At 46.5% G+C, this 19,889-nt stretch overlaps 1 protein-coding gene across 1 annotated transcript in view; it reads right to left on the bottom strand.

The window, feature by feature from the left end:
* Nucleotides 1-19,889, bottom strand: part of LOC110496872 (calcium-binding mitochondrial carrier protein Aralar2) — a 97,770-nt gene that overhangs the window by 13,030 nt on the left and 64,851 nt on the right. The window contains exons 14-16 of the mRNA XM_036953396.1: nucleotides 13,245-13,385; nucleotides 2,663-2,801; nucleotides 33-191 (exon numbers count right to left, since the gene is read on the bottom strand). Coding sequence (XP_036809291.1) covers nucleotides 33-191; nucleotides 2,663-2,801; nucleotides 13,245-13,385 — 439 coding nt within the window. The remainder of the gene's footprint in view (nucleotides 1-32; nucleotides 192-2,662; nucleotides 2,802-13,244; nucleotides 13,386-19,889) is intronic.

Here is a 19,889-nt window from a genome sequence, read left to right as displayed (position 1 = left end):
GTCATCAGATATGAATAAAAACGTGGTGATACCTCCCGCTCCTTTCCAGAAGGCCCGTGGTCCCTCCTCCTTCAGAATCTTCCAGAAGCAGTCAGCGAGACCGGTGTACGTGGTCTGGCCGGCACGGGCCGCCACTTGTAGCCTGGTCTTGATAACGTCGGCGGGGGTCACCAGGGAGGCCGCGGGCATGCCTAAGGAGAGAGTGCCTCACTCAGCAGTCATCTGATACAGTACTTATCACCTATTAACTCACCTTTTACTATTATCTTTGTTAAGTACTTTGAAATGCATCCCCTGTGAGAAATGTGCTCTATAAATAAAGTTTGATTGACTGATTGATATTAGGAATGGATGTGAATATACTAACCTGCATCACTATCACTGCTGAATCTGAATGAATACGTTACTACTGTTGGGTTATACAAAGTTAATAATCTAACTCTATGAATTTCCACCCGTGGCTTATCAAACTCATGTTTGGTAAACTTTTGTGCCTCTTTCAAAACAGAATTCATTCGTAGTTGAATTTGAGTCAACTGAATGAGGACCAGTGATCCTTCTTACAGAAGGTGATTTACGATCAGAAAATAATGCATTGGACGTTCATGGTTTTCCCCCTCAGATTAGAGGGACAGACAATACCTAGTAATGAAGAAGGACCCACAAGGTGGCCCACGTGCCGGTGACTGGTGACTGGGGGCCCCATGCGGGCAGCTCTCTCCAGCCACTTCAGCTATGAATGGCCTCAATCATCAATGGCTGCTTTCGATCTCCATGCACGGTCATTACCATCACCGGCCTCTTCACCAGCCAGTCACACAGACTTCTAGCTGCACGTCTTCAGTCTAAACAAGCCATTCAATTCAACCACTGATCAACTCACTCACTGCCACTGTGAGAGCTGAAGAGACCACCTGCACTGATGTCCTTCACAGGAGAGGAATGGAGAGCAGTCTTAAATCTTTCTCTCAAAGTTACCTCAGTAGAAACCATATTCGTCTCCAGCCATTGAAAGAGAGAGAAAGAGAGCGAGAGAAAGAGGGAGGGAGGGAGAAAGAGAGAAAGATGGAGAGAGAGAGAGCGAGAAATAGGGAGAGAGAGAGAGAAAGAGCAGGAGGAGGAATTAGGAGATGACCAGCGCTGCAGTGTGTATTGGGATCAGGGGGTCTGCTTGGCAAATAATGCCACCCAAACTGAGCGTGTAACTCAATTTCCTGCGCTGACTGTTAAGCACTAATTGCCAAAAAGGCTTAAAATGCAGAGAAAAAAATGCTGATAAATGTAGAAAGGAGTGATAAATGCTATGAGCAAATGCAAAATCATAAACTGCATTTCAGATTTGTAAACCATAGCTCCCGGACCCGGTTGAGGGAATAACCAAAATAAGAGGAAGGGGGAAAATTGGGAGTAGGAATGTCTTTTTACATTTCTATGAGTTTCCATGAAGCGCCGTGCTCGCTGCTCACTCAGTGCTGAAGAGCAGAACTACAGTACTGACCAACATTATCCCTCAGGATTCAAAATAAATATTTATCCTTTTCTTATGATGTTCCAAACCACCCTGACTTGGCTTCCGCGCTCGTCTTTTTATACACTGTTTTCTTTAAGACAAACCCCCTCCAATAAAAAATATTAAACCTACAAACTCCAGATCATATTTTCGTGTATGAAGAGGAGAAAGAGACTTGTAAGACTGTGGATCAAAACTGTTGGATGCCTTTCCTCCGGGTTGCCAGTATTGTGAGAGTAAGATCTGTTTATGACTGACACAGGTCCCATCCTCACCTCCCTCAGCACCTCACTCCTAACATACAGGTAGTATCTCAACTAACACCCTATTCTGTACTTTTGACCAGAGCCTTATGGGTCCAAAGAGAGAGAGACATTGGACCCTATGGGCCCTGGTCAAAAGTAACACACTATGTAGGGAATAGAGTGCAATTTGGGACACAGTTCAGGCTGCCAGTTCCTATATGTTAGCAGTGGAAAGTCATCCCATCCCGACCCTGTTGGCTAGCAGGCAGGCAAGCGGTCTCTCTCTCTGGGCTCTGTCTTCTCCCTCAGTGCTCAGCTCCAAACCCCAGCCAATCACTGAGCACTCTAATTAGGAATGACCACGATTGAGCCTGCGGTCGCCGGCGGCTACTGGGGCCCTAGGCCTGGAGCCAGGAAGTTGGGATGGTTAGGGGGATGGAGGCTGGAGGGATGGAGGATGGAGGGTTAGAAGGATGGATGGGGGAAAGGAAGAATAGAGGGATGGAGGAATGGAGGTTAGAGGGCTGGAGCCGGGGCCTTGGGTCTGGGCTGGGGTCCATGTGGTGGCTCACCAACCACCAGGGACACTCATGCATGGTTTTCTGCTTCCCCAAGAATGGTTCCTTATTTAGCTTGTGATAGTGGCGTTTTAACAGTATTGTTTCTTTCCTCTGAATCGTCATCTTCTGATCGTCATTGACCAATATGGTTGAAAAATGTTGTATTTTTTGTATTATTCATTTGTCCTGAAGTTTTTGGATGTGTATATATACTTTATCATATAGGCCGAGAGAATGAGAGATTGAGACAGATACAGAGAGAGAGGGAAAGAACGACAGAAAGAGGGAACCAGGCAGAGACAGACAATTCTCAAAAGACCCTGGGTCTGAACCACATGGTATCTTACCTGCTATGGCCCCTGAAAACAGCAGCTTGCCTGGTCCGATCCTCCCATCCTCATCACTCATGTAGGCCTTGACGTGCGCATAGCAGGGGAAGTAGATGGCTGAGAAAGGGATGTCTCGCAGGAAACAGGCTTTGGCTCCCTGTGGATGATGAAGAGATACAGAAGAGACAGAGGTGTGAGGAAAGAGAGGGGGGATTGAGAGGGGAAGGACAGATTAACAAGGAGGAGTCAAAATAGAGGAAGAGGGAGACAAGAAGGGAGGGAGAGAGAGAAAGAGGGAGAGCAAAGGGGAAGACAGTGAGAAAGAAAAAAGGAGGGGGTGAAAAAAGAGGAAGAGAGACAAGGGAGGGAGAGAAAAGGTGGGAGGGAGAGAATTATTGAACTGAATTGAAAAGGTGGGAGGGAGAGAAAATAAGTTTTGTAAAAGACACAAACATTCTTTGAGGACTCACATAGAGTACTGTAACACTTTTCCTCTTTCCATCCCTGATTTTGAAAATATACCATAAATAAACATGTTTTATTGGTTGGAAAGATGTTACCTTCAACAGTCTTGATTTTTCCAGTTCCATGGGAACATCATTTATCATAGCATAGCTTGTGGTTTTATTTCCGAGAGTTCTAACCACAAAATGTCTAAGACTGGATTCTGTTCCTGTCCCTCTGTGTTTGAAAAGCCAGTACCTTACACATCACTAGGGCTAGGAGTGTTTCCTGCTGACCATGTGACCTGACCAAGGAAAACTCTGGGCCCTTCGCTACAACTCATCAACTCTCCTCACTTCTCTTCTCCTGCTTTGGTGAGACGAGAGTGTGTGTGTGAGAGAGAGAGAGAGAGACAAAGAGAGAGAGGGCAAGAGAGACAAAGAAAGAGAGGGCGAGAGAGAGAACAAGAGAGATGAAGAGAGAGTAAAAGATGAGACATCAGGAAAAGAAGAGGAAGATTGCTTCTGTCCGTCACTGTAAACAAAGCCATATCTTCAACCAGATTACGTTTCATCTTATTCCCCCCCTTGGCTGCCATCCAGGTGGGGTTGAGGCAGGGGAAGGGAAATGGAAGGGTTCTCCCTTCAACAGAGTAGTTTAAAGCCAGGTTGCATCCCAAATTGAATCCTACTCCCTACATGGTACACTACCAGACCAGAGCCCTATATGGGTTCCCTTTGGGCCCTGGTCAAAAGTAGTACACAATATATAGGAATAGGTTGCCAATTGGGACGCTGCCAGGAGAAGTGCTTTAGACAGGCTTCATTTAACTGCTGGGGTTAATCCTACCACTCATACACAGTTTGCACAGATACCTCCCTATACAGGTATCTCTGCTGTCCTCAAAGGCTTTGCTTCATTCTCCCCTCCCCACCAGGGCCGCCATGCCAGACTGCCTGCTGAAAAGCTGCAGATACTATCGCCAGGGCCCTGGTTCACATTCACAGACAGGCTCGTCCTTGTGCCTGCTGAGGCAGGAGAGGCTGGGATTATGTGAGTCATGTGAATCTACTATGATTCTACTGTGATTCATGTGAATCTACTGTAATTATTCTGTGATTCATGTGAATCTACTGTAATTGTACTGTGATTCATGTGATTCATGTGATTCTATTTTATCCATAATCTATTGTGCCTTGTTTCTTCTTTTTCTGAAGTATGGTCAGGCCAAGAGTTGAGGTGACAGACATGTGTGAATGCATGACAATGTATACCTACAGTTGAAGTCGGAAGTTTACATACACTTAGGTTGGAGTCATTAAAACTAATTTTTAAACCACTCCACAAATTTCTTGTGAACAAACTATAGTTTTGGCAAGTCGGTTAGGACACATTTGTGAATGACGCAAGTAAATTTTCCAACAATTGTTTACACATTTCACTTATAATTCACTGTATCACAATTCCAGTGGGTCAGAAGTTGACCCACTGGACTAAGTTGACTGTGCCTTTAAAGAGCTTGGGAAATTCCAGAAAATTATATCATGGCTTTAGAAGCTGATATAGGCTAATTGATAGGATAATTGACATCATTTGAGTCAATTGGAGGTGTACCTGTGGATGTATTTCAAGGCCTACCTTCAAACTCAGTGCCTCTTTGCTTGACGTCATGGGAAATCGGCCAGGACCTCAGAAGAAAATTGTGCACCTCCACAAGTCTGGTTCATACTTGGGAGAAATGTCCAAACACCTGAAGGTACCACGTTCATCTGTACAAACAATAGTATACAAGTATAAACACCATGGGACCACGCAGCCGTCATACCGCTCAGGAAGGAGACACGTTCTGTCTCCTAGAGATGAACGTACTTCGGTGCGAAAAGTGCAAATCAATCCCAGAACAACAGCAAAAAAGGTGGAGCCTTGCAAGCCGATGAACACCATCCCAACCGTGAAGCACGGGGGTGGCAGCATCATGTTGTGGGGGTGCTTTGCTGCAGGAGGGACTGGTGCACTTCACAAAATAGATGGCATCATGAGGATGGAAAATTGGGTGGATATATTGAAGCAACATCTCAAGACATCAGACAGGAAGTTAAAGCTTGGTCGAAAATGGGTCTTCCAAATGGACAATGACCCCAAGCATACTTCCAAAGTTGTGGCAGAATGGCTTAAGGACAACAAAGTCAAGGTATTGGAGTGGCCATCACAAAGCCCTGACCTCAATCCCATAGAAAATGTGTGGGCAGAACTGAAAAAGCGTGTGCGATCAAGGAGGCCTACAAACCTGACTCAGTTACACCAGCTCTGTCAGGAGGAATGGGCCAAAATTCACCCAACTTATTGTGGGAAGCTTGTGGAAGGCTACCCGAAACGTTTGACTCAAGTTAAACAATTTAAAGGCAATGCTATCAAATACTAATTGAGTGTATGTAAACTTCTGACCCACTGGGAATGTGATGAATGAAATAAAATATGAAATAAATCATTCTCTCTACTATTATTCTGACATTTACATTCTTAAAATAAAGTGGTGGTCCTAACTGACCTAAGACAGGGAATTTTTACTCTGATTAAATTTCAGGAATTGTGAAAAACTGAGTTGAAATGTACTTGGCTAAGGTGTATGTAAACTTCCGACTTCAACTGTACATAATACACAGTATGTATCTCCTTCTGTATATGGCTATGAATGAGGGATAGTACATGGTGTTGTCATGCCGTTGGCCTCTTTGGGTATAGCAAGCACATCCCCCTCTGCCTGCCTCCCCCTTGCCTCCTTCAACTAGGTTGCTGTGGTCAGAGAGACGTCGTAAATTCCTGAGAAGACCCTGCCACATGGCCACACAGTGGAGAGAGAGTAGATTTTCATGGAGAACAAAGGAAATCCTTCCACCTCACAGAACTTGAGGTACGAACAAATTTCATGTTCCGGAGAAAGTATAAGAGAGACGGACAATTCTACAAAATAAATGAACTTTTCACCAGCGATCAAGACGACACCCTGAGCGTAAATATATATATTGATTGCAATTGTTCCCGAATGAGTGAGCGTTCATGTGTAAAGGATTAGCATTTCAATTGTTATAATTATCACTCTGTAGTGACTTCTTAGTCGACCCCCACTTCCCCTTTATGTCTAACAAGCCGCCATGCCGGTTTAGCCCACTAGAGCACATTCTCCTATCATTTCATGTAACCACATTTACCTTGTTTGTTTGTTTGTTTATGTATTTCTGTGAATTACTTAGTTAGTAATAAATAAATTATTTAAGACAATTGATGTATGGATGACTCATAGTGAAGACTGGGTTTGTGTAGATAACCAACAATTTACGATGTTTGGAATGAGACTAACGTGAGGTAAAGTAAATAATTCATTAATTCGCAGACTAATTGATCAGATAAAATATCTGAAAAGTTATTTTAGGAAATTATAACTTTGTAATCTAAATATTTTTCCTTGGTGCCCCGACTTCCTAGTTAATTAGTTACGTGATTAATCAGTTGATCGCGTAATAACTAATTACAGAGAATCTTTGATAAAAACTATAAGTCTTCAGTTAATGATAGTAAAGACACGACAGTGTACATAGTATGATTGATTGTTAATATGTTTCTTATTTTTTTTATTTAACCTTTATTTAACTAGGCAAGTCAGTTAAGAACAAATTCTTATTTTACAGTGACGGCCTGCCACGGCCAGACCCCGGGCTAATTGTGCACCGCCCTATGGGACTCCCGATCATGGCCAGTTGTGATACAGCCTGGGATCAAATCAGGGTATGTAGTGACTCCTCTAGCACTGAGATGCTGTGCCTTAGACAATCTCCTTAGACCGTGTCTATCTGAATGCCTGTGTGTATGAGCACTGGAGTACATACAAGTATGTGTTTATATGAGTGAATAGGTTTTGATAAAGCCATTCAGTCAGTCAGCCATTCAGTCAGTCAGCCAGTCAGTCAGTCAGTCAGTCAGCCCCTCCAGCAGCAGAGCGGAGATAGGTAGCAGGAAGAGGCAGAGAGAGAGAGAGAGAGAGAGGCTGAGGGGGAGGGTAATTAGCCTGACAAAGGGTGCTCTGTGCCTGGGCACAGCCCTGAGGAGCCAGCCCGTCTGGAGCTCGCTAGTCCTCCCTCCCGGCCCTGTTCCTCTCTCTGAATGCACATTGTCTCAGAAGCAGGACAGGAGACACAGACACAGGGGAGGACTAGAGGAGGCACCACCAGTGTCATACCGGATTCAGCATTCTTATAGACATAATGGAGCAGACATACTATAGACGCAAACATATTCACATTTGTGCGCGCACACACACACACACACACACACACACAAACAGACAAAGACAAGTGGAGGCACCAGGTTCAGCATTCTCTCTCTCTCACACACACACGCACACACACACACACACACACACACACACACACACACACACACACACACACACACACACACACACACACACACACACACAAACAAACACACACACACACACACAGACAAAGACAAGTGGAGGCACCGGGTTCAGCATTCTCTCTCACACACACACACACACACACACACTGATTGACAAACACAGACGACTGTCATGAGAAGAACCTGGGAAGAAATTGAACTGAAACTTTGCCACAGAAAGAGAAAGGGGTAGAATCTGCAAGCTCTGGATAAAAGACCTGGAGCTTTTTAAAATGTTTTTAACGCTTTCATTTAAATGAAAACCCAAAAAGTGTTAAAACCCACAGTTTTAACAAGTGACATAAGCCTAAATCAGAACTCTTTAAAAGGCTTCGTGCATCAAAGACACTGATCATCGTGCCCTTTTAAAAAGCAACCTCTCTATAAAGAGAATGACCCACGGTAGTTCTAAAATAACACCTGCTATTCACAAAACGTCTCAGAGTAGAAAAAGTGATAAGAATAGAGACATTAAACTCCTACTCTTATTGGTAAAAATAAAAGCTATGCATCCAAGCCTCTTTAGTCATAAGAGTCCCATCTAGTCGACATATTTAGGAGACCTCGTGAGCTGTCCTAACCAGTTAAGAGTTACCAGCAGGTGCCTTGATCATAGAAAAAGGCAGTCAGTCAGTGGTTCCTGTGCCACATACAATTGCTTTAGAGTTGAAAGAATGTTTTGATATTTCTACATGATTAATCCATAAATAATCTAGACCTACATGGAACAGTATCTTTGCTTTTTACAATTATTTCACAAGGCCTATTTCACATGATATGCCTCAATATTTATAGACACTAGGCTAATAAATAAACATGTTTTTATTTCGATTATTTAATTACCGACATGTTATTTCAAGTTCTCTTGGAGCGCAATATCACGTTGTTAAAAAAGAGGGCTAAATTGGACCTGTCTATAAATTGGGCAATTGAAGGCATTTAGGGCTTATATTAACTTTGATTGTGTTCAATGATAATAATAGACCTTTTAAACGTTGTATGCAACATTATCGGCAAGTGAAATGATGCCTACTGTGCAAAAGCGATTTAGGGAGAGATGAGAGCGTTGATATAACAGTAATATTGTCAGCTTCCACTTTTAACAACCATCAGAATCTGTAAAACATTTTTTTTAAAGTTATGTATACCAACATATTAGGCAATAATTAAGAGTAGGCAAAGTGATTCTGTCAGGCAAAAATGATATCAAACATTTTATCATTGTAACATTTTATCTATCAGTAACATTCACCATGGTTGTCTGAAGTGTGCTATTGTCACACCCTGATCTGTTTCACCTGTCTTTGTGATTGTCTCCACCCCCCTCCAGGTGTCACCCATCTTCCCCATTATCCCTTGTGTACTTACACCTGTGTTCTCTGTTTGTCTGTTGCCAGTTCATCTTGTTTTGTCAAGCTTACCAGCGTTTGTCCTGTCAGCTCCTGGTTTTTCCAAGCCTCTTTTTTCTCGCTCTCCTGGTTTTGACCCTCGCCTGTCCCGTCTCTGTACCCGCCTGCCTGCCCCTGAGCCTGCCTGCCATCCTGTACCTTTTCCCCTGTTGCTGTAATAAACATTGTTAATTCGACACGGCCTGCATCTGGGTCTTACCTTGATACCTGATAGATTTATTACAAGACGCTGTGGAGAGGACTGGGGACAGCGCTGCGTAGAGGACTGGGGACAACGCTGTGTAGAGGACTGGGGACAACGCTGAGGAGAGGACTGGGGACAATGCTGTGTAGAGGACTGGGGACAACGCTGTGGGGAGGACTGGGGACAACGATGTGTAGAGGACTGGGGACAACGATGTGTAGAGGACTGGGGACAACGCTGTGTAGAGGACTGGGGACAACGCTGAGGAGAGGACTGGGGACAACGCTGTGGAGAGGACTGGGGACAACGCTGTGTAGAGGACTGGGGACAACGCTGAGGAGAGGACTGGGGACAACGCTGTGTAGAGGACTGGGGACAACGCTGAGGAGAGGACTGGGGATAACGCTGCGTAGAGGACTGGGGACAACGCTGTGTAGAGGACTGGGGACAACGCTGTGTAGAGGACTGGGGACAACGCTGAGGAGAGGACTGGGGACAATGCTGTGTAGAGGACTGGGGACAACGCTGTGGAGAGGACTGGGGACAACGCTGTGTAGAGGACTGGGGACAACGCTGAGGAGAGGACTGGGGACAACGCTGTGTAGAGGACTGGGGACAACGCTGAGGAGAGGACTGGGGACAACGCTGTGGAGAGGACTGGGGACAGCGCTGTGTAGAGGACTGGGGACAACACTGAGGAGAGGACTGGGGATAACGCTGTGGAGAGGACTGGGGATAACGCTGTGGAGAGGACTGGGGACAACGCTGAGGAGAGGACTGGGGATAACGCTGCGGAGAGAACTGGGGATAACGCTGCGTAGAGAACTGGGGAAAATGCTGCGGAGAGGACTGGGGACAACACTGCATAGAGGACTGGGGATAACGCTGCGGAGAGGACTGGGGAAAACACTGCATAGAGGACTGGGGATAACGCTGCAGAGAGGACTGGGGACAATGCTGAGGAGAGGACTGGGGATAACGCTGAGGAGAAGACTGGGGACAACGCTGAGGAGAGGACTGGGGATAACGCTGCGGAGAGGGCTGGGATAATGCTGCGTAGAGGACTGGGGATAACGCTGCGTAGAGGACTGGGGATAACGCTGCATAGAGGACTGGGGATAACGTTGTGGAGAGGACTGGGGACAACGCTAAGTAGAGGACTGGGTAGAACGCTAAGTAGAGGACTGGGGATAACGCTAAGTAGACTGGGGAGAACGCTAAGTAGAGGACTGGGGAGAACGCTGCGTAGAGGACTGGGAATAACGCTGAGGAGAGGACTGGGGATAACGCTGTGGAGAGGACTGGGGACAACGCTGCGGAGAGGACTGGGGATAACGCTGTGTAGAGGACTGGGGACAACGGCGATGAGAGGACTGGGGATAACGCTGCGGAGAGGACTGGGGATAACGCTGCGTAGAGGACTGGGGATAACGCTGCGTAGAGGACTGGGGATAACGCTGCATAGAGGACTGGGGACAACGCTAAGTAGAGGACTGGGGAGAACGCTAAGTAGAGGACTGGGGAGAACGCTGAGGAGAGGACTGGGGATAACACTAAGTAGAGGACTGGGGAGAACGCTAAGTAGAGGACTGGGGAGAACACTAAGTAGAGGACTGGGGAGAACGCTGAGGAGAGGACTGGGGATAACGCTGAGGAGAGGACTGGGGACAACACTGCGTAGAGGACTGGGGATAACGCTGAGGAGAGGACTGGGGACAACGCTGCGTAGAGGACTGGGGATAACGCTGTGGAGAGGACTGGGGACAATGCTGTGGAGAGGACTGGGGAGAACGCTGAGGAGAGGACTGGGGAAAACACTGCATAGAGGACTGGGGATAACGCTGCAGAGAGGACTGGGGACAATGCTGAGGAGAGGACTGGGGATAACGCTGAGGAGAGGACTGGGGACAACGCTGAGGAGAGGACTGGGGATAACGCTGCGGAGAGGACTGGGATAATGCTGCGTAGAGGACTGGGGATAACGCTGCGTAGAGGACTGGGGATAACGCTGCATAGAGGACTGGGGATAACGTTGTGGAGAGGACTGGGGACAACGCTAAGTAGAGGACTGGGTAGAACGCTAAATAGAGGACTGGGGATAACGCTAAGTAGACTGGGGAGAACGCTAAGTAGAGGACTGGGGAGAACGCTGCGTAGAGGACTGGGAATAACGCTGAGGAGAGGACTGGGGATAACGCTGTGGAGAGGACTGGGGACAACGCTGCGGAGAGGACTGGGGATAACGCTGTGTAGAGGACTGGGGACAACGGCGATGAGAGGACTGGGGATAACGCTGCGGAGAGGACTGGGGATAACGCTGCGTAGAGGACTGGGGATAACGCTGCGTAGAGGACTGGGGATAACGCTGCATAGAGGACTGGGGACAACGCTAAGTAGAGGACTGGGGAGAACGCTAAGTAGAGGACTGGGGAGAACGCTAAGTAGAGGACTGGGGAGAACGCTGAGGAGAGGACTGGGGATAACACTAAGTAGAGGACTGGGGAGAACGCTAAGTAGAGGACTGGGGAGAACACTAAGTAGAGGACTGGGGAGAACGCTGAGGAGAGGACTGGGGATAACGCTGAGGAGAGGACTGGGGACAACACTGCGTAGAGGACTGGGGATAACGCTGAGGAGAGGACTGGGGACAACGCTGCGTAGAGGACTGGGGATAACGCTGTGGAGAGGACTGGGGACAACGCTGTGGAGAGGACTGGGGACAACGCTGTGGAGAGGACTGGGGACAATGCTGTGGAGAGGACTGGGGAGAACGCTGAGGAGAGGACTGGGGAAAACACTGCATAGAGGACTGGGGATAACGCTGCAGAGAGGACTGGGGACAATGCTGAGGAGAGGACTGGGGATAACGCTGAGGAGAGGACTGGGGACAACGCTGAGGAGAGGACTGGGGATAACGCTGCGGAGAGGACTGGGATAATGCTGCGTAGAGGACTGGGGATAACGCTGCGTAGAGGACTGGGGATAACGCTGCATAGAGGACTGGGGATAACGTTGTGGAGAGGACTGGGGACAACGCTAAGTAGAGGACTGGGTAGAACGCTAAGTAGAGGACTGGGGATAACGCTAAGTAGACTGGGGAGAACGCTAAGTAGAGGACTGGGGAGAACGCTGCGTAGAGGACTGGGAATAACGCTGAGGAGAGGACTGGGGATAACGCTGTGGAGAGGACTGGGGACAACGCTGCGGAGAGGACTGGGGATAACGCTGTGTAGAGGACTGGGGACAACGGCGATGAGAGGACTGGGGATAACGCTGCGGAGAGGACTGGGGATAACGCTGCGTAGAGGACTGGGGATAACGCTGCGTAGAGGACTGGGGATAACGCTGCATAGAGGACTGGGGACAACGCTAAGTAGAGGACTGGGGAGAACGCTAAGTAGAGGACTGGGGAGAACGCTGAGGAGAGGACTGGGGATAACACTAAGTAGAGGACTGGGGAGAACGCTAAGTAGAGGACTGGGGAGAACACTAAGTAGAGGACTGGGGAGAACGCTGAGGAGAGGACTGGGGATAACGCTGAGGAGAGGACTGGGGACAACACTGCGTAGAGGACTGGGGATAACGCTGAGGAGAGGACTGGGGACAACGCTGCGTAGAGGACTGGGGATAACGCTGTGGAGAGGACTGGGGACAACGCTGTGGAGAGGACTGGGGACAACGCTGTGGAGAGGACTGGGGACAATGCTGTGGAGAGGACTGGGGAGAACGCTGAGGAGAGGACTGGGGAGAACGCTGTGGAGAGGACTGGGGAGAACACTGAAGAGAGGACTGGGGATAATGCCGCATAGAGAACTGGGGATAACGCTGCGTAGAGGACTGGGGATAACGCTGTGGAGAGGACTGGGGATGACGCTGCGTAGAGGATTGGGGACAACGCTGCGTAGAGGACTGGGGATAACGCTGCGTAGAGGACTGGACGACGCTGTGTAGTGCTAGTGAAGTGCTAAGAGAGGCAGAAACCAAAAGTATCAGAATAGACATGTAGACTGTAGAAAATTGCTAAAATGAATGTTTGAGTACAGCTGTGACCTAATAGTCCATGTCTTTTAATACAGTACTTAGTGTAGTAGTGTACAGGAGGACCTGCCTTGTAGAGGCCAAAGAAACCCAGGTCCTTGATGACAGATATGGCGCTGACGCGGGGGCCGGTGGTGATCTCTCCAGCCACCTGCAGGCGGATCTTCACAATCTCCAGAGGGTTGGTGAAGATCACCTGGGATCCACCCGCCTGGACACACACACAAACACACGGAAACACACACACAAAGTGGGGATTAACGGAATAGTGATTTGTGAAACCTGGATTAGCAGCAGCACAAGGGGAATCTTTTTGTAAAAAAGCTGTAAGAGAATGGGCAATAAGTGACCACTGGAGCTACAGTATGTAACAGAGGGTAACCATCAGCGTACACCGATGGTGCCCTGATAGGGACATCACAGGTCTGACTGATGTCATACACACACAGGACAGTTCAAATAGGCTACACTGGCTGTGATAGGTGTTCACTGTAGACAGGCTCCCAGGTCTGTCAGTAATGGGTGGTCACTGTAGACTGGCTCCTAGCTCTGTCAGTAATGGGTGGTCACTGTAGACTGGCTCCTAGGTCTGTCAGTAATGTGTGGTCACTGTAGACTGGCTCCCAGGTCTGTCAGTAATGTGTGGTCACTGTAGACTGGCTCCCAGGTCTGTCAGTAATGGGTGGTCACTGTAGACTGGCTCCTAGGTCTGTCAGTAATGGGTGTTTACTGCAGACTGGCTCCTAGGTCTGTCAGTAATGGGTGGTCACTGTAGACTGGCTCCCAGGTCTGTCAGTAATGGGTGGTCACTGTAGACTGGCTCCTAGGTCTGTCAGTAATGGGTGTTTACTGCAGACTGGCTCCTAGGTCTGTCAGTAATGGGTGGTCACTGTAGACTGGCTCCCAGTGTGTCAGTAATGGGTGTTCACTGTAGACAGGCTCCCAGTGTGTCTGTAGTCTCTGAACCATCCGTCTTCAGTTGCACCCTGCCTGAGGGGCTCTGTCTCCACAACGCTCCAACTGTATACCGGGTACCGGAGATAAAACCCCCAGCCACAGGCCCAGACAGGTTCTTCTCAGAGAGCTTCAAGGTCGGCACAGCTTTCATGCACAGCTACGGTATCTGGAGCTGGGTGTGCGGTGTTGCAGTGGCTGTTGTCTTTTCCATATTTGTGCTGCTACCATGTTGTGCTGTTGTCATGTTGTGCTGCTACCATGTTGTGCTGTTGTCATGTTGTGCTGCTACCATGTTGTCCTGTTGTCATGTTGTGCTGCTACCATGTTGTCCTGTTGTCATGTTGTGCTGCTACCATGTTGTGCTATTGTTATGTTGTGCTGCTACCATGTTGTGCTGTTGTCATGTTGTGCTGCTACCATGTTGTGCTGTTGTCATGTTGTGCTGCTACCATGTTGTCCTGTTGTCATGTTGTGCTGCTACCATGTTGTGCTATTGTTATGTTGTGCTGCTACCATGTTGTGCTGTTGTCATGTTGTGCTGCTACCATGTTGTCCTGTTGTCATGTTGTGCTGCTACCATGTTGTGCTATTGTTATGTTGTGCTGCTACCATGTTGTGCTGTTGTCATGTTGTGCTGCTACCATGTTGTGCTATTGTTATGTTGTGCTGCTACCATGTTGTGCTGTTGTCATGCTGTGCTGCTACCATGTTGTGCTGTTGTCATATTGTGCTGCTACCATGTTGTGCTATTGTTATGTTGTGCTGCTACCATGTTGTGCTGTTGTCATGTTATGCTATTGTTATGTTGTGCTGCTACCATGTTGTGCTGCTACCATGTTGTGCTATTGTTATGTTGTGCTGCTACCATGTTGTGCTATTGTTATGTTGTGCTGCTACCATGTTGTGCTATTGTTATGTTGTGCTGCTACCATGTTGTGCTGTTGTCATGTTGTGCTATTGTTATGTTGTGCTGCTACCATGTTGTGCTGTTGTCATGTTGTGCTGCTACCATGTTGTGCTATTGTTATGTTGTGCTGCTACCATGTTGTGCTATTGTTATGTTGTGCTGCTACCATGTTGTGCTGTTGTCATGTTGTGCTGCTACCATGTTGTGCTATTGTTATGTTGTGCTGCTACCATGTTGTGCTGTTGTCATGTTGTGCTATTGTTATGTTGTGCTGCTACCATGTTGTGCTGCTACCATGTTGTGCTGTTGTCATGTTGTGCTGCTACCATGTTGTGCTGTTGTTATGCTGTGCTGCTACCATGTTGTGCTATTGTTATGTTGTGCTGCTACCATGTTGTGCTGTTGTCATGTTGTGCTTCTACCATGTTGTGCTGCTACCATGTTGTGCTGCTACCATGTTGTGCTGTTACCATGTTGTGCTGTTACCATGTTGTGCTGTTACCATGTTGTGCTTTTGTCATGTTGTGCTGCTACCATGTTGTGCTGTTACCATGTTGTGCTGTTACCATGTTGTGCTGTTGTCATGTTGTGTTGATACCATGTTGTGCTGTTGTCATGTTGTGCTGTTGTCATGTTGTGCTGTTGTCATGTTTTGTTAATACCATGTTGTGCTGTTGTCATGTTGTGTTGATACCATGTTGTGCTGTTGTCATGTTGTGTTGATACCATGTTGTGCTGTTGTGCTGTTGTGTTGATACCATGTTGTGCTGTTGTCATGTTGTGTTGATACCCTGTTGTGCTGTTGTCATTTTGTGATGCAACCATTTTGTGTTGTTGTCATGTTGTATTGCTGCCATGTTGTTGATACCATGTTGTGTCTTAGGTCTCTCTTTATATACTGTGATGGTGTGTGTCTCTCTTGTTGTGTTTTGTCTACATTCATTTTATTTGTTAATCCTAGCCTCCGGCCCAGCAGGAGGCCTTTTGCATCATTCTAAATAGGAATTTGTTCTTAATTGACTTGCCTGGTTAAATAAAGGTTAAATAAAAAATCATTTTAAATAAGCAGCTAAAGTAGCTAACTTTGTCTCGGCACGAAGAGGGAGAGCCGGGACATAGTTAGCCGGGAAGGCAGCAACCATTCAGGAACAGTCTCTCTCTCTCACACTAGTTGCCCCTGGATACCATGGCTGAAAAGTGGCACAGCGCAATTAGATAGAAATCTGTTTCCATGGAGTCCTTCCCTGCCATTAAATAGGGCATGTACTGTTTGTTGTACTTTTCTCTCCCCCCTCCTTTGCTGTGAATTATTAATGTGTAATTGCGTGTATCCCCTCTATCTTACGGGAAGGCTGTCAAATGAGTACCCCAATCTGAATGTGCAACCTTGTTTTTTAACAGCCGCCCCCAAATTCGTAAGTAAATGTTCCCATATTTTGAGGGAGAGATCATAATCGCCCCGTTGAAGGGAGTAGTACATTAAATAGTGGCGCAGAACTGACCAACATTTCCCTTCCAGAACTAAAAGAGAGGCATTGAATAGTAGTTCTAACGACTCACAGGTACAAATTTATCACTATTTATTTCTGTGGAAAATTATATTTCATAGTTGATTACAGCGACCCTCTAATAGCAATGCATTTATTACCGGGCCGTTGGACACAGAGATGATTAACTGAAAATAGGGCCTCTTGAGCAGCCAACGCTCTCGCTCACATCAATTGGACACTAATTGGGAGATTTCTGAATGTTAAAGAGAGCAACAACCGCACAATTAGGTCTGACAGACAGAACAACAGACACGTCTGTCAGGGGGGGTAGAGAGAGAAAGAAGGAGAGAGATGGAGAGAGACAGAGGGCGACAGAGAGCAAGAGAGAAACAGACAGACAGAGAGAGAGAGACAGAGAAAGAAACAGAAAAAGAGAGAGGGAGAGAGACAGAAAGAGGGAGAGATTTGATTACAGAGTGAGACAGTCGGTGGCGCGCTGATAATTCCCAGGTAATTACAAGGCAAGGTGATCCCCTGAGGGGGTTTGAGAGTCAGAACCTCAGACACGCTCCAGCACTACATCCACAGTATGTGTGGGTGTGTTTCTATGTGTGTGTGTTTCTGTGTGTTTGTGTTTCTGTGTGTTTGTGTGTGTGCACATCAGCCAGATCGCTCAAGATTGACTTTGAAATTGGACGTCTGTCCATGTCCTGAGAACGTCGGGAAATGCCTTCAAAACCAGCCACTAGGGCCAACAGTGAGGACTATTACAATCAAGTTTTGGGTTTTGCTACAGCATTGTGGACAAGGGTGGCGGATGGGCAGAATCCCGTGACTCCAGGACCAAAGGTCACATGTTCAATCCCAGTGGTAGACACTCATTGTTTTAACTCTATCCCAAACCTTAACCCTTAACTTAACCATTCAGAATGAACGCCTAAACTTAATGTTTAAACCTATCCCAAACCTTAACCCTTATCTTAACCATTCAGAGTGAATGCCTAAACTTAATGTTTAAACCTATCCCAAACCTTAACCCTTAACTTAACCATTCAGAATGAATGCCTAAACTTAATGTTTAACTCTATCCCAAACCTTAACCCTTAACTTAACCATTCAGAATGAACGCCTAAACTTAATGTTTAACTCTATCCCAAACCTTAACCCTTATCTTAACCATTCAGAGTGAATGCCTAAACTTAATGTTTAACTCTATCCCAAACCTTAACCCTTATCTTAACCATTCAGAATGAACGCCTAAACTTAATGTTTAACTCTATCCCAAACCTTAACCCTTATCTTAACTATTCAGAATGAACACCTAAACTTAGGGTTAAACTCTATCCCAAACCTTAACCCTTATCTTAACCATTCAGAATGAACGCCTAAACTTAATGTTTAACTCTATCCCAAACCTTAACCCTTAACTTAACCATTCAGAATGAATGCCTAAACTTAATGTTTAAACCTATCCCAAACCTTAACCCTTATCTTAACCATTCAGAGTGAATGCCTAAACTTAATGTTTAACTCTATCCCAAACCTTAACCCTTAACTTTGACATTTGGAGAAATGTGGATAAACGTCAGAATCTAAAGTAAAATTGGTAACTTGTTACACACACACACACACACACACACACACACACACACACACATCCTCGGGGTAACAGCTATGAAAAAGTTTACTTTTCAATGGCAAACAATAGTTTAGCACTAGTTAGCAAGCATTAGCCAACCTCAATTAATAACCACTCACACTTTCATGGGTGCCAGAATTCTTAGCTGAGGATTACACAAGCGTGCATGCATTTACGAGTCTGTGTGTGTTTATGTTGATGTGCATGTTAAACGTTGTGATAAATGTTTTATAACTCTCAACGGAGCTGAATAACAAACCGTTACAAAGGCTTAAAAATCAAACCATGCAAATTCAAGTGATTTACACTGAATAATTGCCAAAGTGAAAACTAACAAAGCAACACTGTACTCTCTCTCTCTCTCTGACTCTCTCTCTCTCTGACTCTCTCTCTCGCTCTCTTTCCCCCCATATTGGCCCAGTGTGTATTTTGAGTAACCAAGACCTCAAATGAGGGCCAGCGACCGCCTGATAGGCATCCAGCCAGCCAGCAGCGTCTCAGTAAACGGAGCATGCCATTCTTACCAAATAATCATTAAGACCTGGCAACCCTCACTGAGCTTAATTCTGAGGCTATTATGAGGGGAGGAAAGAGCGGGGAGAGAAGAAGGAAGAGAGGGGTGAGCAGAGGGGAGATGAGTGGGGAAAGAGGAGAAGAGAGGCGACATATAGAGGAAAGGAGAGGAGTGGGGGAAAGGAGAGAGAGAGGAAAGGAGAAGAGAAGAGGAAAGGAGAAGAGGTTGAGATGAGTGGAGGAAAGGAGAGGAGTGGGGGAAAGGAGAGAGAAGAGGAAAGGAGAAGAGAAGAGGAAAGGAGAAGAGAAGAGGAAAGGAGAAGACGTTGAGATGAGTGGAGTTAAGGAGAGAGAAGAGGAAAGGAGAAGAGAAGAGGAAAGGAGAAGATGTTGAGATGAGTGGGGGAAAGGAGAAGAGAAGAGGAAAGGAGAAGACGTTGAGATGAGTGGAGGAAAGGAGAGAGAAGAGGAAAGGAGAGAGAAGAGGAAAGGAGAAGATGTTGAGATGAGTGGGGGAAAGGAGAAGAGAAGAGGAAAGGAGAAGACGTTGAGATGAGTGGAAGAAAGGAGAGAGAAGAGGAAAGGAGAAGACGTTGAGATGAGTGGAGGAAAGGAGAGAGAAGAGGAAAGGAGAAGACGTTGAGATGAGTGGAGGAAAGGAGAGAGAAGAAGAAAGGAGAAAGGTTGAGATGAGTGGAGGAAAGGAGAGAGAAGAGGAAAGGAGAAGCTGTTGAGATGAGTGGAGGAAAGGAGAGAGAAGAGGAAAGGAGGAATTCATATATCCTTATGTACATATTCTTTATCCCCTTACACTGTGTATAAGACAGTAGTTTTGGAATTGTTAGTTAGATTACTTGTTGGTTATTACTGCATTGTCGGAACTAGAAGCACAAGCATTTCCCTACACTCGCATTAACATCTGCTAACCATGTGTATGTGACAAATAAAATGTGATTTGATTTGATTTGAGGAAAGGAGAGAGAAGAGGAAAGGAGAAGACGTTGAGATGAGTGGAGGAAAGGAGAGAGAAGAGGAAAGGAGAAGACGTTGAGATGAGTGGAGGAAAGGAGAGAGAAGAGGAAAGGAGAAGAGGTTGAGATGAGTGGAGGAAAGCCAAGTGGAGTGGCAAAGAGCAAAGTTGAGATGAGGAGAAGAAGGTAGAAGAAGCTAGGAGAGGGTAGAAGAGGGTAGGACAGGGTAGAAGAAGGT

Source organism: Oncorhynchus mykiss, chromosome 18 (assembly GCF_013265735.2).
Source record: "Oncorhynchus mykiss isolate Arlee chromosome 18, USDA_OmykA_1.1, whole genome shotgun sequence".
NCBI lineage: Eukaryota > Metazoa > Chordata > Actinopteri > Salmoniformes > Salmonidae > Oncorhynchus > Oncorhynchus mykiss.
This window is presented reverse-complemented; position numbering and strand designations above follow the sequence as displayed.